The 26,633-nt window shown below is 42.8% G+C and overlaps 1 protein-coding gene across 1 annotated transcript in view; it reads left to right on the forward strand.

The window, feature by feature from the left end:
* Positions 1-26,633, forward strand: part of LOC111872797 (tyrosine-protein phosphatase non-receptor type 13-like) — a 442,331-nt gene that overhangs the window by 168,520 nt on the left and 247,178 nt on the right. The window contains exon 2 of the mRNA XM_033754857.1: positions 8,687-8,820. Coding sequence (XP_033610748.1) covers positions 8,688-8,820 — 133 coding nt within the window. The 5' untranslated portion in view covers position 8,687. The remainder of the gene's footprint in view (positions 1-8,686; positions 8,821-26,633) is intronic.

Below are 26,633 nucleotides of genomic sequence, written 5' to 3' on the forward strand. Positions count from 1 at the left end.
TCTCTGTGTGTGTCGCTGCTTATCTTTAATACGTGTGCACACGTATTAAAGATAAGCAGCGACACACACAGAGAGCGCCTACACTGAACAACACATGAACGGCGATAAAAACAAGAAGTGGCCGCTGCAGCACCGTAGATATAGGGCATGTACCCTGAAAAACTGTAATTGAAAAATTTGAAAAAGAAAGAGAACAAAGATCTTATAGACATTTTAACTTGAATTGGGGTTTAAAAAGTGCTAATTTAAAGATCAAATTGACGCGTGTAGATTGACAAAGATTTTATACCATTGGAAAGACTGGTGTTTTTAAATTTTTAACAAGCAGTGTAACAGTTGCGTGAGTGATACACACCTGATGATGGCCATTTAGGGCCGAAACATGTAGTGTGGAAGAGGAAAAAGAAGTAAAAACTACAGTAAAATTGTTGCACTTAAGACGGTATTTGTCCATATATATTATTTGGTATATTGGACCGGTTTGAACTAACATTAAAGTCGCTCGTCGAATTTTAATGTCGATCTTCAATATAAAATTTAATCGAAACGCGTCTGCGGAACCAGAAGACCACAGTACGAGTATATGCTGAATGTTCAGGGCGCTTTGCTATTCCATTTCTTGCATTTATGAGGGCCTACGCCTATCTCTGCCAGAAGTGTATTGTTTTAACGGAAGGACAGACTCCCGAAGTGAAAGTTCATGTTGTGCGTACTTGATAAGTTTGCCGTTGGTGTGAGTATTGTCTGTGGTGTATTCAGATTGAAAACAGGACAGGCCTGAACATTTGCTAGCAACTTTAGGAGGATGGTAGCACTAATGTGAACCACTGCCGCTCTGCATTGTACCATTACTATGTTGGACATGGCCCATTGTCTGAGGTACGCTTGATATACTCGACGGTTCGGGAGTTAGCTCTGCTGCTGTCTTCAGGTTAGTTGTTGTTACCATTATACTGATACGTATTTATTGCTTTATTTATTTATTTTACAAATTGTATTAACAGTTGAGATCGAATCCAGGACTTTTTTTTAATATCAGACTAGTATGCTGTTCACTGGACCATTGCTTCGGAAAGCCCACGAGTTCGATTCCAGCCTTGGCCAGTAGTCTTAAATATAATAAAAATATGTCTGTATAATGACAATTACTGAAGACGGAACTAGATTAGAGCCTACTTTTGAATCGGGTAGTGTCCCACGTAAGATTGGTATATAAAAATGGAACTTTGTCACAAATCTTTGGAGAATCGTGACTTTTTCATTGGACTACTGGGATTTTGGATTATATCCGTTTTCCGGTGTTTTTAAGGAACGGACTTTTTCCCCTGGAGTGCCAGACGATGAGCAAAGTCGAGAACCCCAGTAATCTTAAATGTAATATTCCCTATACACTTTACAGTTGAACCTCTCTGTATATGTGGGCTTGAATATAAAATTCTGTATGGAAACTTAGAATTGCAGTATTGCTTGCGTTCACACTGTTGTACGAGTATTTTTGGTGCTTTAAACCAACGGATCATGTGCCTTATACATTGTGATTCTCTCGCTAGGAACCCCAAATATTGACATGGACGCAGCTTACGTCTATCGAAACAGAACCATACTGGTGTGGGGTGTGTTCACGTGGCATGAGTTGGGTCCGCTTGTCTACCTAAACACGTCATTGACCCGTGACGGCTACGTTACACTGCTTTGTGACCATTTACAGCCCTTCATGGACTTCATGTACCCCCACAACGATGGGATATTCCAGCAGGACAATGCACCGTGTCATCGGGCCGGAGTTGTCCAGAATTGGTTCGAGGAGCATTCTGGAGAGTTCCGACGAATGGTGTGGCCACCACGTTCGCCCGACATGAACCCAATCGACCATTTATGGGACGTGGTGGAGAGGTCCATTCGCACCCCAAATCCTGCACCTACAAATACCAGGGAGCTGTGGGCGGCTATCCAGACGGCATGTCTCAACATCTCTCCAGAGGTCTTCCGTCCACTTGTGGAATCGATGCCACGTCCAGTTGCTGCACTTCGCCGGGCTAGAGGGGTTCCTACACGATACTACTTACCTATCCCATGACTTTTGGTACTTCAGTGTATATTTAGTAGTTCTCGAGTTGTTTCTTGTCGACAGACGGATTGACAGACATATATACCTGTGTGTATATATATGGCAACGCTAATACATGTATTTTTGCAACTTTTCGTTGCGAACTTCAACAAAAAACAGTAAAGAAAATCTGCTTTGCTCTTAAAGAGAAATCTATTATCAGGACGGCAAAACTCACTGTGTTTCAATGCCATGGTTCTCAGACTTCTCCAGTGAGAGGATCTCACGGTGTGAATGAGAAAGTTTCAATCCTACCGGCCTCTAACAACGACTTATCTTTCAAAGAATAATTACTAATGAATTTTAATGCCATCTTTGGAATACTTGTTCTACTAAATATGCATGTGTGTATGTATGTACACGTATGTTCCCTGTTAGCATTGAAATTAATTCGGCATTGCTCTTGACGGATCATTTTGGTGGACCCAGGAAGGAGGTTCACGGCTGTCTGTGGGGCCGCGGCTCCCGCTTTGAGAAACACTGCTGTAATGGATTATATCAGTGAGATTCGCTTTGGACTGTTAGTGCAGTGTGGATTGTTATATATTGAAATGAACGTTATCATTGGTGGGCTGTGTATGCAAATTTTAGAAGCTTTCATTGTTGAAAAGATTTAACCGAGATATCTAGAACTATCTATTGTACTCCCGTGCCGGTTACCGTTAACGTTCTAGAGTCAATTTTATCCTAGTACAAACCCTTTTTAGTGCAGAACAAAGCAACAGCCGAAGGTTCAGTCGCACATAATGTTATGCTTTGGTTATTAAACAGAACTGAAATAGGAGACGGATATACATATTTTCCCTTGCCATAGAAGTACATATTATACTGCGAGGGAACTTAACGTGATAACCAGGGCCCGGATTTTGATGACATGTCATCTTTTTTCCTTGTATCCTATGCGATGTTCTTAAATATATCTCTCGGATATGAGCTGCTGGTTACAGAAATGTAAATGTTATAGGTACTTTTTTGTCATTTTTTGATAGTTTTAGGTTTAAGGTCATTTTTTCATTTTGGGTGTAATTTTTTTGGTAAATTTTTGGACTTTAAGGGTATTTCTTGTCATTTTTGGCCATTTTAGGGAATTTTTCTTCATATGTTTTCTGAAATGTGAATAACATGGAAGCGAAATGTTCTTTCTTTTCCCCTTTAGGTCATTTTTCTGGAGTTTATAGGTCATTTTTTTAAATATTTTCAGGTCATCAAAATCCGGGCCCTGGATATTATATTTTTGGGTCATATTTTAGGTCATTTTTCTGGATTCTTTGGTCATTTTATAGGTCATTTTTTAAATATTTTCAGGTCATCAAAATCCGGGCCCTGGATATTATATTTTTGGGTCATATTTTAGGTCATTTTTCTGGTCATTTTATAGATCATTTTAAAATATTTTCAGGTCATCAAAATCCGGGCCCTCATGATAACTCTTGAATTAAATAAACATGAAACTTGCAACTAATCGTATATGGACTTTGCTTTAAATGAAGACTACGGCCTTAGAAGAATGTGACGTTATGTAGCCTTGCAGATAGGTACCAGCGTTTCGGAGTGCCTCCATTTTGTGAATAGAAGATAGTTGGAACTGCAGTAAATTTAATTTCAAGTAGTGGTTTACTAATGTAGGTGCACAGTAATTTCGTCAGATATGTCGAATATTTGCCGTGATTGTACTTATGCACACAATTACTTCAGTTTGGAATTTTATATAGACCTAAATGTACCTACGGGATATGTTACATCCTATGCTTATTGCAGTGGCCGCGCGGTCTAAAGCGCGAACTGTTTTCGTCAGCTCAGACACTGGGATCGTGGGTTCGAATCCCATTTGAGTTATGCATGGATGTCTGTGTGCGTTTATTCTGGGTTTGTCCTGTCCTGTGTGACTTGCGACGGGCTAATCGCCCGTCCAAGGAGTCCTACCGATTGTGTAAAAAAATCAAGAAACTGAAAAAACCGTCAAGGTCCAACAAAGTGCTGTTGAGCCATAGATAGGAATGGATGGTTATCACATTGGAAGTCACTAAGAAATAAATATTTTTGTAGGTTAACTTTAGTCTTCATATTCGTGGGAATAATACAATTAGCTAGGAATATTTTGTCTATGAGACGTGTATTGTTCAGCTACTAATAAACTTTACGTATCACCAAGACAGCTGGTACCTATTTTCGAAGGTTTGCTTTCAAAGAATATTTCTTTCAGTAATCTGCATTCGTGTTGTGTTTGCAGAAGGCTTACGGTGTTAGGCGGCGTAAACATTCAGATTTCTGTGTCGAATCCTCCTGTATATGTCTGTTATGTCTTTTCCTACCAAAGTCTTACGATGGACTGATTTGATGTGAAAGGAATCTTCTTACTGCCTCACTGCATCCCTTAGAAAGCCATTAGATCAAAGGATGATAAAGCTCGAATAAGACTCCACCGGCAAGAATAAGAATTGTGATAGGGGAAGGGGGTTCAGTTTGGCTAATTTCGCATACTGCCAACACCTAAGCTTTCCTGCTAGTTGTTTGTTTTTCGTAAGGTGAGTTAATAACGGTCAGCCATTTACTGAAACTCTGTCGTAATTTTACATAAAAACTTTAGGTAATATGGCAGTTTATTTTATGAGTGAGAGAGCAATGTGACAGAACAGTCCAGTTTCACGGCATGCTAACGTGTGCCATAGGGCAGGACCGCATACAACATGTTTTCAAATATTACCGCAGTAAATGCAACTTTTAATTTTCACAAATATAACATTAGTAACGAAGAGATGTTCCTTCTGTGTTGACTTAGTTTTCATTACCCCGCTTGTTACAAAAGTTTGTAACGAGTCCTCATTAAAATATTCACCACAAATGATGCACTCACTGGTTTCATTTTCCTTTGAATCCACTTCAGAAACGAACTGATAATTTTCTGTCTCTTAGTCTTCTGTGACTTTTTAAAGAGATGTTTTCCCTCGAATTTATGTCCTTATTTTCTGCTTTTCAGCCTTGACTGTCGTTTCTTGTCGCTTTTCTCCTTGATTCTAAAGGGGCCTGATATGAGAATCTCGCTTCTCTCAGCCTGCGTTCAGCTGCACTTTTAATGGCTCCTTGATGCAAGTTGCCGTGGGTTGCTGTCTTCATGACTCAGGCAAAACTGTGGTTAGCTGATCCGAACTGGATTATTCTGTTTCTCTTCGTATGTATAGGAGCATCTGGGAATGCAGTGGTACAGTCGGAGGCTGTAAAGATGGCGAGTGGGTCGGTTCTCTGGTGACTAAGAAATCTGACTGGGCGACAAGGGTACAGTCAGCATTGGGAATGGCATCATAATGTGAAGTTTCAGCCTATACGTCATCCGAATTATGTAACTCTTTGGATGAAAGGAAGTCTAGACCATACAATTAATTCGCATAGTGGGGGGAGTGGAGTCCAGCTGGGTCGACTCTGCACGTCGGCCACTGATTGGCCTATTGTACCTGCCCCGGGTGATTATGATGATGGAGAATTTGGTGGAATGAAGATTGACAGGGAAACGGAAGTTCTCGGAGACAACCTACCGCAGCGCCACTTTGTTCACCACAAACCCCAATTGACCAGACCCGGGTTTGAAGCCACGCTAGAGCCATGGCGCTGCTTTAGACCATACAAAATCCCACTATTTAATGGACGGATACAACCGAAGCGAGGCGTGACTTGGCAAGCTCCATTAAGCATGTCTTTTTAAATGCAATGTTTACAAGACCTGCGATATCCTTAACTTCTATATTCAGGTAGGAATAGTTTGACATCCACCGGACACTGGTTTCGCTGAAAGCATTTTTCAAGGACTTCATAAGAACACGGTTAAGAAGTTTACGATTATGAATAATATGGGGCAACAGACTGATACACACGATTTGATGAAGCAAAAGGGATCATTTCTAAATTCTTGTGTCTTGCATGACTGTCAGCAGTGAACAATACAGTATCTGGGTTGCCTCTTCTAACAAGATCTTCTAGCTACATTATGAACGCTTCGCTGATGACCCACCATTCGGTTAACGTGCAAATATACTTCCCTCAAGAGCGTTATTTTATGTCTCGTTGCGCAGTCTCGCTCTTGGGAACACAAAGAGGAGGAATACATTGATCACTGGCAGAATTTATGCACAGAGGGACACTGACATCTCTCTCCATTTCTTCTGAGATCAGTTCCCACCTGCTTTTTCGCTCTCACTGACAAGGCTTTTTGCTATATTTCAATTGATGCAGGAACTCACCCGTTTTGTCCGGGTTAACAATTCGCGATGGAGAAAATGAATGCTTTTCAGCGAGTTTGCTCAGTCTGTTAAAAGAAGATCTGTTCATGGCTTACTGAAGCCGACAGCTCTGTATAGACTTGCTGCCAGATAATACCTCAAACTTAAATGTTCGTGTCTCGTCGTGAATTCACGATAAAAATCTTTTCATGCAGTCCATGTTTGTTGGCTGAAGTGACGTGCAAGCTTCAATTTTACACAAAAACAAACGCAAATTTCCCCTAATATTTTTTTTAAGCGTATGAACCGAGAGTCCAGGTCTCTAGTGTGAACCCCGAGTCTTACTTACCATTCATCAAGCGGCCTCCGTAGTCTAGGGGTAACGTTCCCACCTCATGACTCAAGGTACTCGGGTTTAAACCCGGCGGAGGTCGTGGAATTTTTAAGGGCGGAAAAATTCCGCCTCCGGGAGAGGCTTTAACCCGTGGGTCCCGTGTCGTAGCTTTACGGCACGTAAAGGAACCTCATGCCTCAAGGAGGCCTCTGAGCCAAATTATTAAGGACATTTCCCGCCCAACAATAGTCTCTAACCCCTCTGGTAGATGGGGGAAGCATCTAGATACCGCTGAGCCAGTAGAGACCGAACTCGCTGGCTGAGTCATTGAACGAAATTTTCGGAACTAAAACACTTTCGTAGCTTACCTTATCGACATCGCCCTACTCCGAACTTCGCCCAGCGGCAGCTTTCGCACGAACCTCCGTCCACACTTTTCTTCCAGTGTTATTCTTCTCCTCTGTCTTCATTTGAATGTCTAGGACACATAAATAACAATACAGCATTTTTAACTTAATGATATATGAACAGTGTCGGCCTTAAACACATTACTTATGTGCCCGGTACCACCTGACACCGTACTGTCCGATATTTCAAGAACGACCGTGTAAATAAACTTGTAGCTCATTCGCTAACTGTATTTAATTTTCGGCATTGTTTTAAGTTCTTACCGCATGAGAAATTGGTTGGAAATAAGTTTACGTACCATAATCAATGAAATCGTTTGCCAAAGATACTTTCACGTGTAAGACTTGAGGTTTTACGTCGGTCTGTATGAAGAATGCCGTCATCTGGGATATGGCGCCGTGTAAATATTGTTTGAACCCTGAAGATGGAGGCGATATGTTCCTCCGAAACGTCGGTTCGCACAAGATCTACACGGCGTCATATCCCAGAAGACGGCATTCTTCATACTTTCACGTGTTTAAGAAAGACACAAAGCTCACAGAAGGACCTTCTGTTACAACAACCATCAGTACCTACAACGTAGAAATTAAAGTTGTCTCGAGCTTTGCTGCAGACAACAGAGAACCGGTCATGCAGATATGACCGTCTGTCTGTAAGGGTTCTTCAATATCTTTGATATCCGGTACTACCCGCCGTCCGATATTGCCCGAACTTCCCCTAAACATGTTTACAATAATATGCATATTCTGATTCTGCGCTGAGTCTTAATGAGCATTTTCCGTAATAAATGTAAAACGTCAGATATGTAGGGTTTACATTTTTTAGAATGAACCATGGGTACAAGTATCCTTGAAGTATGGTTATTGAACTCACTGTATTATGGGAAATAAAAACTAATAATAGAGCGGTTGGTCATTATCCAAATTATAGATCTGCTCAGAGAGCAGATGTATTAGACGTCTGATATGAACGAATTTGGAGTCATTTTAAATACAAAGAGGTAATATGCATTTGAATATTTTACTTTCCCTAAACGTTTTGCAGAATTTTGTCCGGACAATTTTGTTTCAGAAATAGATTTATAATACCATTTTACATACAATTTACGAGTATATAATTCTTTATATTTTTTTAATTCGCTTAGTGGGGGGCGGAGTCCAACTGGATCCACTCGGCACAGCGGCCACTGAATGTACCTGCCCCGGGTGATTATGATGATTGAGAATTTGGTGGAATGAAGATTGGCAGGGAAACTGAAGTATTCGGAGAAAACCCGCCGCAGCGCCACTTTGTCCACCACAAATCCCACTTGACCAGACCCGAGATCGAACCCGGGCTGCCGCGGTGGGAAGCCAGCGACTAACCACTTGAGCTATGGCGCGGCCAATTCTTTATATTGAATTAATGTGTGTGACTTATCTCAAGCATTCTAGGAAAGAGACTGCATATTAATGTCTTCATTTCGGTTATATTGTTCAGTAGTATACTCGTATTTGTATCTGCAGTAAATGGATATCAAATCTATGGTCACAGATATAAAATCGTAGAAAACACTTTTCTCTTCCGTAGTTTTTAGAAGAATATGTATTTGTGTGGTTCCTTCAATTTATCTGTTTGTACCGACAGGATGGTGGGCGGGGCTGGAGCGGCGGTGACCGTGGCCGATGTTTTGGAGCTGCGGTCTGCTGGTCTCACAGTGTCTGAAACGTGGTCTCTACTTTGTCAGGCCACCCAGGCGCTGCAAGATCTCTTCTTGTCGAGTAAGTTAACATCGTTTCCTCTTTACTGCTTGCAATAAGTGCAGTCATTCTCAGTGTGTATGTCTTGACTCATTACTTCGACTTTGTTTGAAAGTGACATGCAAAAGAGTTCGGTACCGTTCGCACTGGTATTCTTAGACGAACTTCCACAGTTATGCTGGTTGCATGCTGAGGCATAAAGTACTCGTACTGAAGCCTGTGCTCTATTTCCGATTCATAGTTGTTAGATTCGCAGTTTGCCTCGCCATAGCTCAAGCGGTTAGTCTCTGGCTTCCCACCACGCCGGCCCGGATTCGATCCCGGGTCTGGTCAAGTGGAATTTGTGGTGGACAAAGTGGCGCTGAGGCAGGTTTTCTCTGCTTACTTCGGTTTCCCCTGCCAATATTCATTCCACCAATTGCTCCACAATCACCCTCACCTATCATCTGGGGCTGGTACAATAGGCCAGAAGTGGCCGCAGTACAAGGAACTCAGTCCCAACCCAGTAGCAATAAAAAAAAGTTTCGCAGTTCAAATCGACGAATATTCGGAACATTTTACGTCATTTCTGATTTTCTTGTCGAAGCTCGCAGTGGCTTTAGTTTTTCTCCTAATTACTTTGAAAAGTCAGATGAAAGCATCTAATTTATATCCAGGGCGAACCACTTAACGTTGTCGCTCCTTCATTATCCATTACGTCAAAAATTCTTTGGAAAACAATGTACTTCATTTTAGGGTGGACACATGATGTGTGAAGCTCATTATTTGTATCTTGCATTTTTTACGAGATATTTCACCGTTACAGAACACTGTTACATGCTCACATGAATGCGATGCTGTCTCTTGCACCAACAAAACGGAAGCCAACCTAACCTATGTAAGATTTGAGGCTTTCACGGCGGTGACTATGAAGAAAGCAGTCTTCTGGGATTTGGCACCGTGTATATGTGGTGTTAACTGACGTTTCGGAGGAACGTATCGCCTCCATCTTCAGGGTAGAAGAAAAAATATAAGAAATCTGCAAGCGAAGAGACCGTGAGAACCGGTAAAAGCAGACTGGTTTTACCGGTTCTCACGGTCTCTTCGCTTGCAGATTTCTTATATTTTTTCTTCTACCCTGAAGATGGAGGCGATACGTTCCTCCGAAACGTCAGTTAACACCACATATACACGGTGCCAAATCCCAGAAGACTGCTTTCTTCAACCTAACCTAACCTAACCTACAACTTCAGTCAGCTCAGGGAAATCCCGTAGAGAGCCGAGCCGGATGAATCTCTTGGGCTCTTTTTAGAACGATCCCGCTTGGTCAGAAACGTTATGTCGTTATTCTCGTAGTTAGCTGAAATTCGTTTCGCAGCTGTTTACAGCCAAGTAGGTGAAATGAAGTGGGGTGCCAGTGAAATAAGCGGAAGCTATGCAAGCTCATGGGAAATGAAGTGTTGTAGTGGTGAAGTAAATAGATACTATGCAGAGGAAAGAAAATGAGCTGCCATGATAGCATTGCAATTTAATGGCAGAAGATAACAAAGCAAAGAATCCGGTTGGATAATGTAAAATGAGTAGCAAACACAGCGGTTAACAGGAATTTGTGAAGTGATATATGGAAGGGATTCGTAAGGAAGGGGACTAAGAAGTTCAGAAGTTAGCCTCTATAATGTTAGAACGGGAACCATGGGAAGACAACGCTTTCTTAACGGGTAATGATCGTCAGTTTGGGAAAGTTCACAAGGTAGCGGTTTCAAACTAAAAAGACTAAACATTATGCATATAGGTTTTGACAGTGACTGTGGCACTTGATAGGGGACGAACTGTGTGTAATGTATATTTGCAAAATTTTGAATAAAGTTAGCATGTATAGCTGACCGTGACCATGACAATTTACAGGCTTGTCCTCTCATCAGAGGGCGCCCCACAGGGACAAAACCGTAACTGCTTTGACATAAAGCTAAATCTGGGGCTCTATGCCTGGACCGACCGGCTGATTCACAGGCAGTCATAACGTGACTTTCATCTAAAAATGTTAGTAAGCCAACCCGTAGTCTTAGAAAGTGAAACGCAAAGCATAATAGTCTCTCATTAATACTTCTTGGATCTAGTGGCGACTAGTTGCGGGTTCCTGTGGCTACAGCAATGAATCTTGCCTTCCCTAAAAGGCGGAGAATTTCCCCTGTTGCTGAGCAGTCATTAGTGTCTTAAGAAGGATATTATCTATCTACCTATGGCTCTGCAGTCCTTTTGTTGGACCTTGGACGAGTGATCAACCCGTCGCAAGGCCACTACCTACAAACAATAAACACACACAGACATCCATGCCTCGAATGGGATTCGAATTCTTGATCCCAGCGTTCGAGCGGGCGAAGACAGTCCATGCCTCAGACCACACGGCCACTGTGATCGCCTCTTAGGAAGGATATTGCTCCATGGAATTAGTTGGGTTCGATCTACAAACCTCCCTAATGCGAGTCCTATATCTGTGCTCTAATGGTATTCATATGTAAACTTTATATCGACGGCTGCAATTTTCCGTCCCTAGTTTATTTCTCCGTGTCGTTCCTACATTTCCCCCTCATCCCCCATTTTTCTCAATACCGGTTGCAAAATCCCTTCTCTCGGATTCGTCTGTCATACTCATAACGTTGACGTGAATATGAATCATCCATTTTGCTGCCCTCTATTGCGAGGGATCTTGCCAAAATCCGTGGACGTGTTTTGAAAGATCGACGCATATTAAAACATTCCTTTTCATTTGAGTCTATTTTTCAGATTGAGAGGCACAAAAGTGTCAGCTGTTTGGCAACCTTTCGTAGGGAGCCGTGCTTATTTATTGGTCATTGCTGTGGAAGATAAGTCGTTTTTAACGACTATAGGAGTTGGTGTTGAAGCATAACAAAATGAAAACGCGTAGCATAAATGTCTGCCTACTGGCCTTCATTTCGGTCGTGGAATTTCGTATTTTAATAACAAGAGGTCATTGGATTTTTTTCAATTGACTTAATCCTTCCAGCCGCACTAGGCCCTGGGGTTTGGTCAGCCTCTAACAGAAATGAGTACCAGGAATTAATTAAATAATTTTCCTGGGGGGTAAAGCGCGGCCGGCGCGTAAGACTGACAACCTTACCGCCATCTTTGAACCGATTGTCTAGATAATGTGGGACCCTCAACGTCTCACAACCCTATGGGACTTCACGGCCTGTTACAGGCATAGCTTTACTTTTATTTACTTACTTACTTACTTACTCATGGAGCTGAGCCCTTCTGGAGGAGCCGCCAATTCTGCAGCTACTCAAGAATTTCCCAGTATTTTATGGAACCCGAAGGTTCATCACCATGTTCTCAAGAGCCCTCCACTGGTCCCTATCCTGAGCCAGATCTATACAATCCACACAATCCCATCCTATCTCTCTAAGATCCATTTTAATATTGTCCACCCACCTACGTCTTCCCTGTGGTCTCTTTCCTTCAGGCTTTCCCACCAATATCCTATACGCATTCCTCGTCTCCCCCATTCGTGCTACATGACCTGCCCACCTCATCCTCCTTGACTTGATCATTCTAATTATACTTGGAGAACAGTACAAGTTATGACGCTCCTCATTATGCAGTTTTCTCCAACCTCCTGTCACTTCATCTCTCTTAGGTCCAAATATTCTCCTCAACACCCTGTTCTGAATCACCCTCAAGTCTATGTTCCTCCCTTAATGTCAGAGACCAAGTTTCACATCCATGCAGAATCACAGGCAAAATTATAGTTTTGTATATTCTAATTTTTATGTTTTTGGACAACAGACGAAAAGAGAAAAGTTTCTGGACTAAATGGTAGCAAGCATTACCTGAGTTCAATCGCCTCTTAATTTCTTCCTGAACCAGGTTTCGATCTGTTATCGTTCCCAAATATCTGAACTGTGCCACATTTTCGAAACATCTGTTTCCTATCTTTATGTCATGATTTTGCCCTGCATTTTGGTGACGAGACAACAACATATACTTACTTTACTTTACTCCGCTCCTGCACGAGTTAATGCTTTTCACTGTTAAGTGTCACGCTGATGACAGTGTAATTTTTGTAGGAAGCCAAGAAAGTTGATTTATTCTGAACGTAATTAAAATCGGGCTAACTTCGAAGAGTCGGCTTTCATAGAGAAGACCTACTTAACTAGACTATTGATCTTCGCCATCATGCCCGGACCGGAAGTGGAGCCCACGTTGCTTCCTCCACTGGCGTCTGGGTGCTTTCTTCTTAAGGATAAATAGACCCGACTGTCAAGCTAACTGCTTACGTCCATCTAGCTGCCTCAAATTACCTTTCCTTTTCTTGTGTAGCACTGCAAGTCACTGTGGTCCAAAGCTTTCCGCTTTCAGGGCTGCAGAATCTGGTTTGTAGGCATTTGGTAGGAATCCTTGGACAGTGGATCGACCCATCGCAAGGCCATATCTGCACATGTTAATAGAAACAGCAAAATTACAGGCACACATCCGTCCCTCAAGTGGGATTCGAACCCACGAACCAAATGTTCTAGAAGTATAAGACAGGACACGCCTTATACCACGGAGCCACCTTTAGCTTTACTTCGAAGGGCTTGACGGTAAAATTCCAACCTAAGATGGCTGTATGGTCGCCATAACGACTTCGTTTTAAAGATATTTAAAATTGTAGTAAAACAAACTGAAACAAACGTGTACAGAGCAGGAAATCTGTAGTTGCATAGTTAATTGAGATTTTTTTTTCTCTTTTGGCGCTACAGCCCGAATTTGGGCCTTGGCCTACCTCCATGAAACTCTCCGTTCCACTTCGGATTACTACAGCTAAGACACATTCGGTAGGACTCCTTGGGCGGGCGATCAGCTCGTCGCAAGTTTCCTACCTGCACAGAAACACAGAAAACGCACACATACACACAAACACCAAACATCCATATCAGCCTCTGTCACAATTTGAATAACGCGTTAAATATACGGGCACACGCAACTTCGTAATATGGTTTCAAAGGATCGGAACTGACAGGATAGGGTATAAATGCATGAAGGTACGTTGGGCCCAGTTAATTTACATTTTGTAATACGGTCGGCCTTTCAGTTAGATATAAACGGGCTAAAACTAAGTTATCAAGAACAATGATTACGATTAGTCACATATTCTGAAACATATAGATTCTAAAGGGTACTGCCGATGGTGTATAACACACAGAATTACTTGGTTTATGGGCTTTGTCCATCGTCCGGTATTCTAGAGACCAGAAAAGACGTTTCAGAAACTGGATCTGTTTCCGTCCTCAGATAAAGGGGAGAGAGACCTGAGGTCGGTAACAGGTCCTAGACGTCGTGTTTCCTAGTCTCTAGAATACCTGGCAATGCAAAGAGTTCAGAAAGCGCAGTCATTCTGGGGATTCTCAAACCTGCTTTACCACGCTGGCGACCGATAACCCTACCAAAACCAAGCTAAGCTGTGTTCCACACGTAAGTTATCACATTAATGTTCTCACCCCATTTTGTTGAACCTAGTCGCCTTTTACTTTATATGAAAAGCGTTTACAGGGCTTTGAATCCCTGTGAAAACAATCTCTTTAAGTGCACCAGTTCCCGGCTACATTTAATTTCACTAGAGCCTGGCCACTGAGGGTGTGAGTTTTGTGAACTGCAGTCTCCGAGGGACTGAAAATGTTCGGTTTCATAGGAACAACTTTCAGTAGAAACTGTGACGGTTCGATACAAGTTTTTATTTAAAACCCGTAAAGGACGAACGCATTAAACGAATTCTTCTAAAATGATTTAACATTTTCTGCAAGAAGAGAAACTTTATTTCCTGAACTCAGAGACGTCAATAAAATTGCATCAGTTTTCCGTACGCGAAGTCAATGTTTTTGCCTACTTTTCTTTCTTAAGAAAAATATCATTATGAAATCACCATGCTGTCTGCATTTGCTTACGTGTCCATTCCAACTTTTGAACCTGCTGATCGATTTTTATGAAACTTAGGATGGATACTGTGTAATAAGAAATCACCACAGCTTCACGCTTTTTAATTTCTTGCAGTCACGAATAGCAATATGGCAAACGAGCAAAATTCTGAGACGAAAGTAAACCTATCGTTACTTACTTCAGTACTTAGGCCGCGCCATAGCTCAAGCGTTTAGTCGCTGGCTTCTCACCGCGGCGGCCCGGGTTCGATCCAGGATCGGGTCAAGTGGGATTTGTGGTGGAGAAAGTGGTGCTCGGGCAGGTTTTCTCCGAGTACTTCTCTTTCCCCTGCCAATCTTCATGCCACCAATTGCTCCACAATCACCCTCACCCATCATCTGGAGCTGGTACAATAGGCCAGAAGTGGCCGCAGTACAAGGGACTTAATCCCACCCCACTAGCAATAAAAATCATAGTTACTTTAATGCTTCAAGTTATATTTGGCAATAAAGATTTGAAAAATGCGCCTGTTTTGTTAGGGCTCTTTCTATAATATTATTATATAACATAGTAGATTTCGAATTGATTATGATAATCGTTGAACCAGTCGAGTAAGGCTTGTGACATTTGTGTTATAGATAGATCATGATCCTGCTTACATAGTATGTGTGAAATATTAAATCATGAATAGCAAACATGGCTGTGGTACGAAACTTTCGGTTATATCTCACAGATTCAAGGTAACGTCTATAGAGAATTTATCCTAGCGAAATTATCTTCGCCTAAATAAACGAGAAAACGACAACGACAGTGATCTGATAATAAAGGCTAGAGATCTAATCAAAAGGAAAGTTGGCTTTCCGGTGCGTCTTGCTTTAAGTTCAATTGGATGTTTCCCAACGGCAGGTATGAAGAGTTAAGTATATGTTGCTGTCTCGTCTCCAAAATGCAGAGTAAAATCATGACATAAAGATAGGAAACAGATGTTTTGAAAATGTGGCAGAGTTCAGTTATTTGGGAACATCGATAACAAATCAAAACCTGATTGAGAAGGGTATTAAGACGGCCCATACACGTACGAATCTGGCTCGCGAGTCAGGTTTGGCGAGGAGCCGGGCTTGGATTAATTTCATCACACACGTATGAGCGTGGCGACCCACACACGAACGAGTTTGGCTCATTGGAACCCGAGCCGAGTCGGACTCCCGAGCCAGACTCGTACGTGTATGGGCCCCCTAAGAGGAGATTGAACTCTGGTAATGCTTGCTACCATTCAGTCCAGAAAATTTTGTCTTCTCGTCTGCTGTCCAAAAACATAAAAATTAGAATATACGAAACTTTAATTTTGCCTGTGGTTCTGTATGGTTGTGAAACTTTAACTCTGACATTAAGAGAGGAACATAGACTGAGGGTGTTTGAGAACAGGGTGTTGAGGAGAATATTTGGACCGAAGAGAGATGAAGTGACAGGAGGTTGGAGAAAACTGCATAATGAGGAGCTTCATAACTTGTACTCTTCTCCAAGTATAATTAGAATGATCAGGTCAAGGCGATGAGATGGGCATCCCAAACGCATTCTTCTTTAATTCCAATTTTGTACTTGGCATTGCAGTTCATATCGGGTAGCTGTTGATACTCAAGTCTATTTAAGGATTTCTGAACGGGCACATGATTACTTAATGATGCTATAATTATTTCTGTATTCTATTGTCCACAGTTGAAGATAATTAGAGAGGCAGGATGCCAAGTGCTGATGCTCCCTCTGTAATTTTATAGTCCATTTAAACAGGAATGGAGCCTTTAAAGCTCATTAAAAAACAACTCATACCATCGCAGCTTGCTGGAGCATTTCTTCTGGAGTTCTGTTGCATCTCCAAATGGTAGTTTTGAGGAAGCCTACTGATATACTGCCTCTGAGTCGTGATATTGGAATTGGACTTTATAAATTCACCGCTATTCACAGACTAAGGGGATAATACGAGTACATACTTGAGAAAATTGCGAAACTACTTGGCGTTTGTTCAGAAGTTTAAATTCACACTGAATCACGTATGTTAGTCTGCTTTACGATTCACATTATGAATTGTTTTATACGTATTGTGTTCCGTTCATCTTCTTATCGGTAAATTAATCGTTTGGTGAAATATACAATGCATGAAAAATATTTCGTTCGTATTAAATAAATGAAGACTGTAAGGACCTGACCTGAAATCTAAAGCCGGTTACCATAGGTAACTCACTCACTCACTCACTCATGGAGCTGAGCCCTTCTTGTGAAGCCGCCAATTATCCAGCTACTCAAGAACTTCCCAGCATTTTATGGAACCAGAAAGTTCATTACCGTGTTCACAAGAGCCCTCCACTGGTCCCTATCCTGAGCCATATCAATCCAATCCATACCACGCCATCGTATCTCTCTAAGATCCATTCTAATATTGACCACCCACCTACATCTTGGTCTTCTCAGTGGTCTATTTCCTTCTGGCCTTCCAACTAATATCCTATATGCATTCCTCTTTTCCCCATTCGTGCTGCATATCCTCATCTCATTCTCCTTGACTCCATCATTCTAATTATACTCGGAGAAAAGTACAAGTTATGAAGCACCTCATTATGCAGTTTTCCCCAACCTCCTGTCACTTCATCTCTCTTCGGTCCAGATATTCTCCTCAACACCCTGTTCTCAAACACCCTCAGTTTGTGTTCCTCCTTTAATGTCAGAGACTAAGTTTCACACCCATACATATCATAAAGATAGCTAGCAGATGTTTTGAAATGTTGCGCAGTTAAGATATTTTGGGACGACTGTAGCAAATACGATGTACATAACTGATTAAGCGTGTCAAATTATAAGTTAGTCTTTCCGAACTTGTGAAATCAAGACTATGGGACTACCACTTTCCTGAACCGACTGCCCCATTGCTCACGGTATAACTTCTACTGACATGGTGCTAAATCATCGATCGCTAATCTGCGCACTAGGCCACGCCATAGCTCAAGCGGTTAGTCGCTAGTTTCCCACCGCGCGGTCCCGAGTTAGATCCCGGGTCTGGTCAAGTGGGATTTGTGGTGGACAAAGTGGCACTGGGGCAGGTTTTCTCCGAGTACTTCGGTTTCCCCTGCCAATCTTCATTCCATCAATTGCTCCACAATCACCCTCACCTATCATCTGGGGCTGGTACAATAGGCCAGAAGTGGCCGCAGTACAAGGGACTTAGTCCCACCCCACTAGCAATAAAAAAACTGCGGACTGTGAGTGTTCTGCTTACGTCCCATCTAGATGTTTTGATGAAATCTCGTGATTAACCTCCTTGGCTGTTTTGTATCTCGGCGTTTCTGAAGGTTTCCAGTGACTGCTTTCCCAGCATATATTTTACGGATGCTTCATGCTGTTTCCAACCGTGACCTTCATTAACTGCGCAACGCAAGAGAAGAGGGTTGCTTGCTCCTGTGGTGCATTGCCGCTTTTGTAGAAATCTCTTAATGCTCGAAGATTGAGTCCTTCATTATGCTGTGCTTGTTCAGCCCATTTCATTCTTTTACAACCACTTTTTCTTTTTTGCTGAACAAGTTCAGTCCTGTAAATACTCTAAACGTATTCCTCAGCTACTTCAGCTTTTTTAACAACTCCATAATCTATTCCTTCCCAATTACCTCTCATTTGCATACGTTGTTCACGCTTTTAATTAATTTAGCACCATTCCATGAAACCGCATGGGGGATCGGAAATATAACTCCATTCTTGACTTCGGCACTAGATATGGTGAATGGTCAGCTTCACGCCCCGGCCTCTTTACCCCCGAAGAAAGAACCCCCGGTTCCCACTGGTTAGGAGACTGGGTGGGCCCCAATGTCGGTGTGGACATTATGGTGACGAGAAAAATCTCTGTCCCCTCCAGGAATCGAACCCCGGGCCATAGCCCGTCGCTATATAGATTGAGCTGTCCCGGCTCTCGCTCCAGTGTTTAGTAATTAAAACAGAAGTTGCATTGTTCTGAATGTTTGTGACAATTCTTTTAATTCTATGACAGTACTAAACCTCACTTACTTAATCCGTTCCTCTTTTACCTTTGCCGTGTCGAGGTTGCTTTTCCATTTTGATCATTTCACAGACGGTAGGACTTCTTGGACGAGTGATCAGCTCGTCGCAAGGCCTCTACGTAAATACAGGACGACACAAACACAGATTGAACACGCACACATACCAAACATAGATGCCTTGTTTGGGATACTAAACCACGATCCAGGCTTCAGAGCGAGCGAAGACAGTTCATGTCTGCTCGGCTACCGTGACCCGCTAGTACTAAACCAAACTATCATAAATCCCTAGAAGTACGATATGACCTCCCTTTTAATTACCGAATAGTGTACTGTCGTAATACGGAAACTGTGTTGCTAATTACCTTCTTCGAAACACCTCTTCAGCTCTGTTGCAGAGATACAGAGCTCTTCAGATGGGAGATGAGATGCTGATATGCTGTTTGCAGATTCCTCTGCACACTGCAGAACAAATGTTTGGTATTCCAAATAACCTGCAAACATATAAATGTTTTATTAAAATTAATTGTTCTATGCGTGACATATATTCTATCAACCAGAGGATGTATAAAAATAATTATTAGGCCTAAGAACTTCGTTATGTTGTACTTTCTAATTCTGATTGCCTTTGTCATGCCCGTACACCTTGTTTTCTCTCTTCTCATTTTCCGTGTACGTAATTAATGATCTTACGGTTTGTAACAATAGTGTGGTATTTATTAATTGTAAGATTATTCTTGGGAATTTCGTATTAACTAACAAGGGAACTATACCGACCGAGCGACCGCCGCATGTCGGCAAACTCATAGCCAACTTTAGGGGATAGAGGGGTTCACGTGGTCAGCACAACGGATTCCCACGGCCGTTAATTTCGGTTTTCTAGACCGGAGCCGCTATTTCCTTCAAATAGCTCCTCAATTATCCTCACGAGTCTTGGTGGACCTCGTTCCAGACCCACAACTTCTCAGAAAATCTGGTAGCGCCGGGAATCGAGCCCGGGACCTCTGTACCTGTAGCCAGGAACTCTGACTACTAGACAATAGAGGCTGCCTCAGAATTTTTATTATCTTATATTTAAAATTACACGACGCTTCGGAAGCTGGATCTGCTTCCGTCGTCAGGTGTGAAACGGGGAAGGGTCCTATTTAATGGGGCCCGTTGGACAGAGCAAAATACTAAGATATAGGCAGCTTGCATATCTCTCTACCATCAGATGTCAGCTGTGGCAGATGCAGATGAAAAGCAGGAATTAAACCTTAGGTCGTGAAGACGTATGGAGGGTGGAGGTACAGTAGCCATAACCTCAGAACTAGATGGAGATAAGTACCGTCATGCTCCGACCGCATTGCCTGCGTTCAAAGAGCACCCGTTTCTGATTTCTTAGGCCCAAAAGCTAGAGGGAGAAGAGAAAAATTCTCTGCCGCTTTCAGGTACTGAATCCTGGGTTGTCCCTTCACTATATGACAACTGTCCCGACTTCCCACACTCACAATAGAAATAACACTCCTACAGTTTAAGGTCTTTCATTCTGGTCCGTCACATTAACCAATTAACAATCAAGTTCCTTCCGTCAAATGTGACANGTATTACTTTGCTCACTCCACACCAGGTATAATTAGAATAATCAAGCCAAGGACGCACGCCGTAGCGTAGTTGGTTGAGGCGCTGTTCTGCAAGCCGGAAGGTCACGGGTTCCATTCCCGATGAGGTCATTGGATTTTTTTCAATTGACGTAATTCTTCCAGCCGCACTATAGCCCTGGGGTCGACTCAGCCTGTAACAGAAATGAGTACAAGGAATCTTCCTGGGAGGTAAAGGGCGGCCGGTGCGTAAGGCTGACTTCACCCCACCTCGACTTCTCATAACCTTATGTGCCTTCACGGCCTGTTATAGGGATAACTTTACCTTTTACCTTTTTTAATCCAAGAAGTATGAGATGGGCAGGGCATGTAGCACGAATGGGGAGAGGAGGAGGAGGATGTGCAGGGGAATGAGTATAGGATATTGGTTGGAAGAACCAGAAGGAAGGCAAAGACATAGGTGGATGCATATTAAAATCAATCTTAGGGAGACAGGATGGGGTAGTATGGATTGGATTGATCTGGGTCATGATAGAGACCAGTGGAGGGCTCTCTTGAACACGATAATGAACCTTCGCGTTCCATAAAATGCTGGGAAGCTCCTGAATAGCTGCACAATTGGCGGCTCTTCTAGAAGGGCTCAGCTCCATGAAGTTATTACTTTGCTCAATGCAGGAAGAATTTCGTTCCACTGTAAAAATTATACACTCGATGATCCTGAAATGTGTTTTGGATATAGGTTTATTTATTTTGCCATATTTATGGGCTTAGGTTCTTATTACAACATGAAATATGAATACGGATTTCACGTCATTCGTTTTTTTGTAGCTGAAAATCTTTTAAATAAAAAATCTCGATTTTCATAAAATTCGTTTAAATGCACGTAACTCAGATTGTCTCTAGTACATTTCACTGGTTCGCATGCAGATACAAGACTTTAAGCTGTCCATATAAACCAAACTGAGTGCAGTGCTTCATATCTTCACTCGGTGTTGATTCTATAGCTGATCAAATCCGGAAGCCTGCGGGCCCGTTGAAATGAAATTCCTCTTCCGTAACTGCTCGCAGCTGTCAGATGTTTGTGCGACTGCTCGCCGCTACTGCACACTAGTCTCAGCATCTGTATGTATGTATTATGTATGCCTGCATCGCCATCCTTTCGGATGCGTGAATGCTTCTTCCTACTTGTTACAGGCTGTCGGTTTTGCTCCGTGATATTTCCACGTGGGTAGAGGATGTCAGGTGGTCATGTTTTTTATGCAATGCCGTGCTATCTGTACAGGGTGTCCGGATTAAATGTAAGTAAAAGAAGAGTGAAGCTATCTCTGTAACGGCCGTGAAGGCTCATAGGGTTGCGAGATGTTGAGGTTCCCAAATTTTGTAGACAGTCGGCTCTTAGATGGCGGTAAGGTTGTCAGACTTACGCGCCGGCCGCGCTTTATTCCCCAGGAAAATTATTTAATTAATTCCTGGTACTCACATCTGTTAGAGGCTGAGTCGACTCCAGGACCCTAGTGCGGCCGGAAGGATTAGATCAATTGAAGAAAGTCCAATGACCTCAGGACTTGAACCCGCAACCTTCCGCCTTGTAGCATAGTGCCTCAATCAACTACGCTACCGCTCCGAACTAAAATAATTATATCTCAGAAAGCGTTTATTATGCACATTTATGGGTTATACCGTTACAAAGGGAAACTTTCCCCTTACTCATATAACTTTCTCAATAAATTTCAATATGGGCTCCCTTGGTGGCACGACAGATATCCAGGATTGAAGCATGTTTGGTGTTTCCGTAGCCACAGCGTCCCTTATGTGGGCTTTCAGGTGTTGAAGCTCGTTGATCTTAACCTGGTAGACAGTGTTATTCACATAACCCAACAAGAAAAAGTCCAGTTGGGTTAAATCTGGCGACCTAGGAAGCCAAGCGATTGGTCCACCTCTGCCGATCCATCTCCCAGCCATCTCTCTGTCCAGGTGATTCCTAATATAGCGGCAGAAATGTGACGGCATCCCATCTTGTTGGAGGATAGTGTGAGATGGTAATTCGGGCAGAGCATACAGCTCCAGCATGTCCAAGTACGAACGTCCGGTCACAGACTTTTCCGAAAAGAGAGACGGTCCAAGGACCTTGTCATTCATTCAGCCGGCCCACACGTTCACTTTGGGTTGCCTCTCTCCAGCTCACATGTGACATGTGGATTTTCCTGCCCAAATTCTGCAGTTGTGCCTGTTTACAGCTCCACTGACATGAAACGTTACCTCGTCCGAGAAGCACACCTGGAAGAGGAAATCGGGCGACACGTCAGTTCTTTCTAGCATGTCCACAGGGAAGTTTTTGCGTGCTACTTGGTCACTCGGTTTTACTGCATGTATCATTTGAATCTTGGACGCTCTTAGGAGGAGCCTTTTGTGTAGCACATCGTGCAGTGTTGAACGTGGAATTTCTAACTTGAAGCTAGCAGCACGAATTGATTTGCGCGGACTTCGCTGGAGAGCCTCTTTAATGCTACTGACATTTTCTTCAGAAGTCCCTTTCCAGCAGATTTTACACGCAGCAGACTACCTGTAGTCCTCAGTTTGTTGACCCAGAACCGACTGCTCTTCTTGTAAGAGGTTGACGTCCATATTTCGCTCTCAAACGATACTTGACAGCCGTAAGAGCTTGCAACTCTGCTATCCACAACTCACATTGAACCTGTCCCTGTAGTGTCGACATCGTTACTGAGCTCTCCACAGGTCACCAGCTGGCGCATGCGCGTAAGCCGGACATGAGATAAGATTTCCTTTGTGATGACAAACCGGATACTTGTATGACAATTAATTTCCGAGATATATATTTTCTATTTCTGGTAACTTTTATCCGGACACTGCGTATAATCAGTCCTCTGGTTAGATGTATATGCCGTGTGCATATGCAGTCTTTGTTACGCTTGGTAAAGTCATGTCATGTTTCCTTAACATTGCAACAGTAGCAGCTGCTCAGGAGGTACGACAAACATGAATTTTCTCTCCATTTGTTTCCCGCTCTCCTTTTGAGTCTCTAAAAATGTAAAGGTATCCCTGTAACAGGCCATGGAGGCCCATAGGGTTGTGAGACTTCGAGGCTCCCACATTTTGTAGACAATCGGCTCACTGATGGTGTGAGGTCAGCTTTACAAGACGGCCGCCCTTTATCCCCCAGGAAGATTCCTGGTACTCATTTCTGTTAGAGGCTGAGTCGACCCAATGGCCATAGTGCGGCCGGAAGAATTACTTAAGTTGAAAAAATGCAATGGCCTTATCGGAAATCAAGCCCGCGACCTTCCGGCTTAAAGCATAAGGTCTCAGCCAAGTACTTACACTACCGCTCCTCTTTTCCTCGGGAATATAAATACGGGGACCTGACCCTCCATGTTGGGGGGGTTCGAATCTGAGACAGTGAAATATGGTCGTCAGTTCCGCGAGACCCTGGCCTGAGAATGACTGCACTGGCGAGGACTAGCAGCAGTTATAAACGACAGACCCATCCTGTCGTCAGAGACGTCACCTCACATCAATAAACCCGCAACTTTCTAATAGGAACTAAAATCTGGCCTTAGACCTCAGATTGGCCTTGAAACCGAGATATACTGGCCGACTGACCTTTGGTTGTCACGTTACTTTGACTTTGATAGTTAGTTGTGAGCTAGGCGCCAGCCAGCGAGGACTGGAGACGTGCAACACGGTAACTGAGGACGCTATGACGTTGGGAGCCGTTACCAGGCGACAAACGGTGAAGACACGGCAGACTGAGAGGACTTAATGCGTCCCGTAATGATAAATGATAAATGATACAAACTCTGTCCCAAGTGCAAACAATATATATTATATGTCTTTGATCTTGTTCTCTTCTACGCTACATGTTTCGGCCTCTAACGGCCATCATCAGGTGTATACTCTTACGTTGCTGCCACACTGAAACCCAGTCTAAACTTTAACATTTAAAAACACATTGTTATTTTCTTCGTATTATCAACATCTACCTCGTTGATATCTGTCTGGTATGTAGATTATTTTGCACACGTCAATTTTGATTTTCCTGTAGTAGCACTATAAAATCTTTAGTTATGATTTTAAAATCATTTAAAATTTTCTCAAAATTTTAAATTTAAAATTTAAAATTGTTAGGGTTACTCGCCCTATGTCTAAAGTGCTGCAGCGGCTAGTTCTTGTTTCCACACTGTACAGGTGTACAGTGCAACAGGATGCTTCGTAATGAGTTTCAGAGTGTGTGGATTAGCGATAGCTCTATAATTACTTACATTTACTATCTGTGAGTCCAATAAATTCGATTACGAATCCAAATCCCATGTTTAGTCACTTAACACATGACAATATGATCAACCAGCAACCCGAAATCAACAGACTGGAGGGGGGAGAGAAGAATGCGGAGGCTCCTCTCACAGCAGTTCTCCTTCATGTCGAAACAGGCATTAACTTGCTAGCATGACCACTCAAGTAGCTGGAGTAACTTTCGCGAGAGACAACATACGTTTCGGAACTGACACTTGAAGTGTGAAGTTTCCTTACAGCAGATGCTGCAACCAGAACATTCAAGAAGAGACCCACACTATGCACGCCTGGAACAAATTACCGAATGACCGTAGTCTATAGGACATTCTTCGTTGAAAGTTATTTTCACTTGCAGAGACGTGAGCTCTTTAAAATTTTCCACTTTGCCATTGGAATACCATCGAGAATCATTTGGCCTTCCTTATGAAAATTGTAGCCTAGTGAATAATCTCTGTTATCTGGTGCGAATAATGCGTCGAGTTTGTGACTATTATGGGCTGCTTTATGCTTTGGGCCTTTATGGAAGCTGTTTTCATAAACTCTTCCGAGCTTGAAGAATGTCGTCTTCTGGGATGTGGCGCCGTGTAGATCTTGTGTGAAATCATGTTTCGGAGAAACATGTCGCCTCCATCTTCAGGTTAGAAAAATCCGCGACAAGGAACCCGCGTTAGTAGGTTGCTGCAGACTCACACTGGTTTCTCGCCCGCGCATTTTTTCTACCCTGAAAATGAAGGCGATGCGTTCCTCCGAAACGTCGGTTCACACAAGATCTACACGGCACCACATCCCAGAAGACTTCATTCTTCGTAGTCACCGCCGTGAAAACCTCATGCCTTATCGCCACAAACCGCTGTTAGAATATTTAAATTGTAGTCTTCTCGGCTGTGACCTTCCGTAGACTTGTATACGCTTACAGAAGTGTCGGATCCTGCACTCTTGTTTGTGGTACTTGGAGGCAGGGGGCTTCTCCGAAATGCCAGTAACTGGCCAGACTTCATTATCCCGTTTTACTTCCCGAAAAATAAATTCTTTCATTTCTATTCCTGCATAAGTAGTTATCGTAGGTGTAGACGTGTCGAAGTAACAATAATGGCTTTGTCAGGCCCTGGATTTAATGGGCTTCTCAGTACACGGAAACCAGCTATTAAAAGGTCAAACACATTTTCACCCACCCTCAGCGCTTCAACTCTTCCCTTTTCATGACGTCCTGGAATAGGCTTCAGAACATTTCTTGTTAGTGCGAAAGCATTGTCAGCAGCAATGACAAAGGAAAACTTTTTCTCTCACTGGCGGTGGGGTTGCTATGGAGGAATTTTTGAAGTAGTTCTGTAGTTTGTGAGCTTCTCAAATAACGCTTGACTGAAAACACCTCCATCAGAAATTGGTCCTTGGACGCCAAAATTTACGAGTTGAGAGTAGATATCTGCCAAGCCGACTAAAACAATGCGAAATGCTCCATTATTCCTGGAGTAAACATTGCTGCTTTGAAGAGGTTGTATCAGTTGAACGTGAATACTGTTCTTATTATTATCCGCTAGGTTTCGATGTTTCTTCGTCCTGCTTTATTTCACAACATGTTTCGGTCTAATGGCCGTCAGGTGTACACACCGTACACGCCTTGTACGCATGATGACAGCTGGTTAGGCCGAAACATGTGAAATAAAGCACAAAAAAGAAACATCGAAACCTGGCGGGTTTTTATGAGTTGCACAAGGACAGATAAGAATGAGAACAGTATTGAAGTTTATACACAGTGCAACAGGATGGTACAATATAATATTATGGTCAGTTGAACGTACTTGCCACCGACAGCGCTTATAAAACAAACTCCGTGCCCTGTAGTCCGCAAGCGAACTATACCGACCGAGCGACTGCCGCTTGTCGGCAAAGTTGGTGCAAACTTTAGCGGATAGAGGGTGTCGCGTTGTCAGAGCAACGAATCCCCACGGCCGTTAATTACCGATAGCGCTTATATACGTTGAAGAAAACTCCACGCTGAATTGCATCCGCT

This window comes from Cryptotermes secundus, unplaced genomic scaffold (assembly GCF_002891405.2).
Source record: "Cryptotermes secundus unplaced genomic scaffold, Csec_1.0 scaffold79, whole genome shotgun sequence".
NCBI lineage: Eukaryota > Metazoa > Arthropoda > Insecta > Blattodea > Kalotermitidae > Cryptotermes > Cryptotermes secundus.